The sequence below is a fragment of the Phoenix dactylifera genome, chromosome 4, assembly GCF_051530095.1.
Source record: "Phoenix dactylifera cultivar Ajwa chromosome 4, Ajwa_hap1_PhDact_Kaust_v1.1, whole genome shotgun sequence".
Taxonomy (NCBI): Eukaryota; Viridiplantae; Streptophyta; class Magnoliopsida; order Arecales; family Arecaceae; genus Phoenix; species Phoenix dactylifera.
The window spans coordinates 23674225-23681116 of record NC_143193.1 but is presented as its reverse complement, the minus strand read 5'-3'; the positions used below and the strand labels follow the sequence as shown (position 1 = coordinate 23681116).

The window sequence follows — 6892 nt, the reverse complement described above, 5'->3', positions numbered from 1 at the left end:
TGAAGATTGACGTCACCTCGTTCCACGATCTCTCGTACAAGGTGGTAGCGACGCAGAATGTGCTTGGTTCTATGGTGGGACTTTGGCTCCTTTGCTTGTGCAATGGCTCCAGTATTGTCACAATACAAAAGAACTGGACCATTGATTGAGGGAGCAACACCAAGTTGATTTACAAACTTCTTGATCCAAACAGCTTCCTTTGCCGCATCTGATGCAGCAACATACTCTGCTTCGCATACGGAATCGGCTACTGAATGCTGCTTGGAACTTTTCCAGCAGACTGCTCCTCCATTCAGGGTAAACACAAATCCTGACATACTCTTACTGTCATCATGGTCTGACTGAAAACTAGAGTCTGTAAATCCCACAAGTTTTAAGTCAGATTCTCCATAGATTAACCATTGGTCCTTAGTATTTCTTAAATACTTAAGGATGGTTTTCACCACCTTCCAATGGTTCTCACCCGGATCAGACTGATACCTACTTGCTACTGCTAGTGAGTAAGCAACATCCGGTCTTGTACATGTCATGGCGTACATAATAGAACCTACTGCAGAAGCATATGGGATTCTACTCATACGCTCTCTCTCTTCGGAAGTTGTCGGACAATCTTTCTTAGAGAGAGAAATTCCTTGGCCTATCGGAAGATAGCCCTTCTTGGAATTCTCCATGTTGAACCGCTTCAACATAGTGTCGATGTACGTGGATTGGGATAATCCAAGCAACCTCTTAGATCTATCTCTATAGATTTTCATCCCTAGGATGTAGGATGCTTCTCCCAGATCCTTCATGGAGAACTGTGATGACAGCCAGAGTTTCACATTTTGTAATGCTGGAATGTCATTCCCAATTAAGAGAATGTCATCCACATATAAGACAAGGAATGTGATCACTGAACCATTAGCCCACTTGTAAACACAAGGTTCTTCTTCGTTCTTAACGAAGCCATACGTTTTGATAGTTTTATCGAAACGTATGTTCCAACTTCGAGAAGCTTGCTTAAGTCCATAAATGGACTTTTGTAGCTTGCATACTTTGGACTCGTCTGTGGATATGAAACCCTCAGGTTGTATCATATACACCTCTTCTTCTAGCTCTCCATTTAGAAAAGCTGTTTTCACATCCATTTGCCAGATTTCATAATCCATATATGCTGCTATAGCTAGCATGATCCGAATAGATTTTAGCATTGCCACAGGGGAAAAAGTCTCGTCATAATCGATACCATAACGTTGACGATACCCCTTGGCAACCAGACGGGCTTTATAGGTCTCCACCTTTCCGTCTGCGCCTCTCTTTCTTTTGAAGATCCATTTGCACCCTATGGGTTTTATCCCTTTGGGTGGATCAACTAGTGTCCATACACTATTGATTTCCATGGACTCCATTTCGGATTTCATGGCATTAAGCCACAACTCAGAGTCAGACCTCTGCATAGCATCCATATAGGTGATCGGATCCTCATTGTTCTCATCGAGCTCAATAGGATCCGCGTCATGGACCAAGAAACCGTAGTATCTATCCACTTGACGCGGCACTCTACCAGATCGCCTTAATGGTCCTTCTACACTGGGCTCCGGGTTTGATCTAATCAAAACCGATTCTGTGGGTTCAGTAGATTGTGTTAAATCTTCCACCTGCTGAACTTCACTAAGTTCAACCTTAGAGGCAACAATTCCTTCACCAAGGAATTCCTTTTCCAAAAATGTTGCCTTAAGTCTTACGAACACCTTTTGTTCATTAGGAAGGTAAAAGTAATAACCCCTAGTTTGCTTGGGGTACCCTACAAAATAACACTTATCGGACCTAGGACCAAGTTTGTCAGTTTGAGAACGTTTAACATAAGCCGGACATCCCCAAACCCTAAGGTATGAAAGTGTCGGCTTACGCCCAGTCCATATCTCATATGGAGTCTTCTCAACAGACTTACTTGGAACCTTATTTAGTATTATACACGCAGACTCTAAAGCATAACCCCAAAAAGATAGAGACAGACTAGTAAACCCCATCATGGATCGAACCATGTCTAACAGAGTTCGATTCCTCCTTTCGGATACACCATTATGCTGAGGTGTTCCTGGAGGGGTCCATTGTGAGAGAATCCCATTCTCCTCTAGATAAGTCAAGAAATCACCGGAAAGGTATTCTCCTCCTCAGTCTGACCGAAGGATCTTAATACTCTTTCCAGTCTGTTTTTCTACTTCATTACGAAATCGTTTGAACATTTCAAATGATTCCGACTTATGCTTCATCAGATAGACATACCCAAACCTGGATAGGTCATCTGTGAAGGTTATGAAGTAGGCATAATCACCTTTGGCACTTACGTTCATAGGTCCACATACATCAGTATGTATGAGGCCAAGAACATCGCTGGCTCGTTCACCCTTTCCAGAAAAAGGTGACTTGGTCATTTTACCCAGAAGACAGGATTCACAAGTTGGCAATGATTCACAATCGTTGATTTCTAAAATGCCTTGTTGGGCTAACCTGTTTATCCTGTTTTTGTTTATATGACCAAGCCGGCAATGCCATAAATAGGTTTCATTGACTTTATCTAATTTAGGGTATTTATTAGATGTGTACATTACATTCACAGGCAATGATAGAGTATAAATGCCATATTTCATTTGTCCACTGAAAATTTTAGTATCATTCAAAATGATATCACAAAATCTTTCATTTATATAAAAGGTATAACCATTCTTGGCCAAAAAGCCTACAGAGATGACATTCATCAAGAATGCTGGACAAAAGTGACAATCATCTAACATAACTACTCCAGACTCAAAAAACAACTCAATGACTCCTAAAGCTAGGACTGGAACAGATCTTCCATCACCAACATTTAGGAATCGATCGCCGTTCTTGAATCTTCTACTTACTTGAAGTCCCTGCAAAGAATTGCAAATATTAATTGGACTTCCGGTATCCAATACCCAGGTAGTAGAATCATAAACAGAAAAATTACAAGGTGTTATCATATAATTACCTTGTGCAGCAACTGTTTGCTGCATTTTCTTCTTTGGCCTGTTTGGATCAAGGGACGCTAAATAAGCCGGACAGTTCCGCTTCCAGTGACCCTGCTTCTTGCAGAAGAAGCATTCTGCCTTACTCTGATCAGATTTCCGCTTCATAGTCTGTTTGGGCTTAGAGACCCCAGCACGAGCTTTCTGCACCTTCTTCTTCTTTCCTTTCTTAAAGGAAGAAAGTCCTGCAGAAGTCCCACCTACCACATTCACCGACTCCTTTTTGAGTTGGTGATCCTTCTCATAGGTCTGCAGTAATCCTAGCAAACCATGATAGGATACTTCAGGTTTAGTCATTCTATAATGACTAAGGAAGGTCAGGTAGGACTTAGGAAGTGAATTCAAAATGGCATCCTTGCCCAATTGCTCATGCAAAGGAAAGCCAAGTTTACTTAGGCGATCAATTTGTTCGACCATGTACAATACATGATCGGTGACCGATGCCCCTTCCCTCATGCGGGCATTGAATATAGCGCAGGAGGTCTTATGTCGTTCAACATCATCAGGTGTACCGAAAGACTCCTTCAACATTTGAAGGATTTCCACTGGCTGCGCTTCCTCGAATTTACGACTAAACTCATCATTCATCGAGGCCCTCATGATGCAACGCACTGTAGTGCGATCGTTGAGCCACTTCTGATAAGCGTCTCTGATTGCACGTGGTGCATTGGCTGCAGGTTCCTCAGGTGCAGGATCCGATATCACATACAGGATCCGCTCATGCTCCAATACTATTTTCATCTTTCGATACCAGCTATCGAAGTTAGGTCCATTAAGCTTATCATTGTCTAATAGTGTTCGGAGGGACAATGAGTTAGCCATATCTGAAAAATAAAGGAAAAACCCAACTAATCAGTATATGATTTATTTAATCCTAAAGACTTGGACTTTAGTCTAAAGTTTTCTCCCACTATTTTAATCGAATTAATAGCCTCTACCTTTAATTCGAGGAATTACTTTAATTCCTTAGCGGGTACTAGAATCCACATGGACTGTATACAGGCCCGAGGAAAGCTCGGCCAACCCATATGCATCTAAGGGTAGGTACATTACCAATTATTTCTCTAAATAATTTCTAGTATTTTATTTTGCCCCAGGTGGTAATCAGTAGGCGGAGGCCTCCACTGAAAATCCTGGTCAGATCCAACCATTAATGAACTAACTCGATGACACTACCTAATGTATGATCAGGCCCGAGGAAAGCTCGGCCAACCTAATCACAATCAGATAGCTCAAAGAGCTATCATATAATGAAGGATAATTCCAATATTCAGATGAACACCAGACGGAAGCGTCCTGCATGTCCAACTGGAATACTGGACCAATTATCATCCATTTTAATGGGAGGCTATGACCTAGTTATCTATATAACTATATTATTTTAAGGACCTAATAATTTAGAGGATTTTAGAGAGACTGATAATTCTATATCCTCCCACTGACTGCACTGAGTCATATAGAGGACATAGAATTTCATTGGTCTATGGACATCTAAATCAGTCATACTGATTTTCTTATTGACATGGGTGAGTACCAAGTCTCAAGATATCTAAATCAAAGCTTGAACGACCACTTTGGCCAGGTAAGAGAGATCACGGGAGGGTTCCGCCATTAACCGTCTTTCCTAGACACCAACAGAGTTGGCCAGGAAAGAGGTAGCCCCAATTAATAACCGTAGATCCAACTTGCCTTAGACACCAAATGGTATGTCAAGTTGATTTAGATAGTCATTAAGAACTCAGGCTCGACCACTGAGCCACAATCAGATCCAATTGAAGTGTTTGGACATGATCAACAAAACTATTGAGTTTAATCAAATTAGAAAAATGAATTTAGTCTAATACAACTATTGATTCCAATTCAATTCTAACATTAGGTCTAACCTAATCAACTAATCTGATTGTGCTAACCCATGCCCCAAAATCCATGTTCAAATTTAAATTTTAATTCGAATTTCAAATTTTGAATTTTAAATCTTTATTTGAAATTCAAATTTTAAATTTTAAATTCAACATTTAATTCTTTATTAAATGTATTATGATCATGGATTCAAGGTGTCAATTTATTCCAAATATAAACAATTTATATTTAAACTTTATGGTCATAATAAATTTAAAACTGAAATTTCATAAACATCAATTATGCATAATTTCACAAAAATAAACTATTTATTTTATGATACAAATTAATCTCAATTTTGTGCTAGGACAACCTTTTCACTATAAGGGGTTAACCTTATAGCAGGACAACCTTATAATTCAGCACAAGATTGATATTTTATCAATAAATCTAGATCTAATCTAAATTTAAAAATTAAATCATGCACAATTCTAGATATTATAGGCCAATTCCATCGGCCAACCTGGCTCTGATACCAGTTGAAGGAAAAATATCCCGCAAAATCCGATAAAATCGGATGCCAGGTCAGAAAATCAGTTTTAAAATTTTATCTATTTATTTATAACAAGTATAAATAAATAACATAACTATATTATGTTTACCATACCTCAATCCCGCAGCGGAAGATGGTCAAGGTACTCAGGAACAGAATCTGGTACAGGGCCAAGTGCTGGATCAGATACTGGATCAGATGCAAGATCTGGTACTGGATCGGAAACTGGATCTGGAACTGGATCTGGTGCCGGATCTGGTACTGATGGATCTGGTGCAATGCAAGGCCCGGATGTACGGACCCTCTACTTCACACGCACGCCAAGAAATGCAGGAAGGTAGGATGATGTCTGTATAGTGCAAAAACCCTTTTGCAAATAAACCCTTGGAAGAAAAGAATTTCAAAAATTCTTTCTTCCCTTTTTTTTTTTTCTTTTTTTCTTTCTTTTCCTCTTTCTTCCCGTTTCCTTTTCCTCTTTCTTCCCGTTTCCTTTTCCTCTCTTTTCAAGCTACTCAAAAGATCACGAATCTCCCCTCTCCCCAGATCAAATCTCTAGCAAAGAATGAAGAGAACCCCAGCCTATTTATAGGCAAAGAAAAGGCTGAACCAGGGAAGAGAAAACGGCAAAAGGGAAGAGTGAACGCCAAACGTTTCACGATTTTATTGAATTTTTGAACCGTTTGATTTCAATTAAATCAGTCCTATGTTAAAGAGGTTTCAAAACCGAAGAGACACGTCTCTTCGGATCTTCAAATGGTAGCCGAAAGAGGGAAGATCAAGCGCCCTATGATGAGTTCGGAAGAAGAAGGAAAAAGCGGTCCACGGGAGATGATATGCAGAGAAATCAGTCCATGGACCGAGGAAGAAACCAGAACAACCCGTGTCATTAAATTTGAGGGGCAAAAACGTAAATTTTCAGACTTGACTTAAATGGGTTAATTCAAATGGGCTGAATCAAATGGGTTTGGGTCCATCATTGGTTCTAAACCAAATTGAAGACCAATTTGAAAGATTTTGGATCCGGAAAAATTCCACATGAATCTGATTCATGTGAACTCCAATTAGTTCAATTTTCGGATCAATCCAAGTCACACTTGGACTAGAATAAATATGGAATAAATTCTAATAAAATCATCATGAAACCCAATTACATTCATTTGAATCCAATTCAAAAACAAACTCAACAAATGAGTCCAAATCAATTTCAATTACATTAATTGAAACTTGATTAAGCCAGAATACAGACATAATTAAATACACATCCATGAAATTCAGTATGTACCTCATGTTCAGTGCTAGCTGAACATAGACAAAATCAAATCTCAAATGATCCACAATTTAATTCTCAATTAAATTGGATCAAGTCCTTCCTACTTAACTTGACTTATGTGCGTGACTCCGATAGGTTCGAACACTAAGCCGGTAGTACATGGACTACTCCATACACTAATCGAGGTGACCATCTAGCAAT

At 39.4% G+C, this 6892-nt stretch overlaps 1 protein-coding gene across 1 annotated transcript; it reads right to left on the bottom strand.

Annotated features, from left to right (window-relative positions):
• Positions 1-2262: 2262 nt before the first annotated feature.
• LOC149753737 (uncharacterized) lies at positions 2263-4383 on the bottom strand. The gene is made up of 2 exons (XM_089930096.1): positions 2993-4383; positions 2263-2894 (listed from the first exon to the last, which is right to left on the bottom strand). Exons 1-2 carry the CDS (start codon positions 3849-3851, stop codon positions 2878-2880), a joined length of 876 nt encoding a protein of 291 aa, XP_089786222.1. The 5' UTR covers positions 3852-4383; the 3' UTR covers positions 2263-2877.
• Between the last annotated feature and the right edge of the window lie 2509 nt (positions 4384-6892).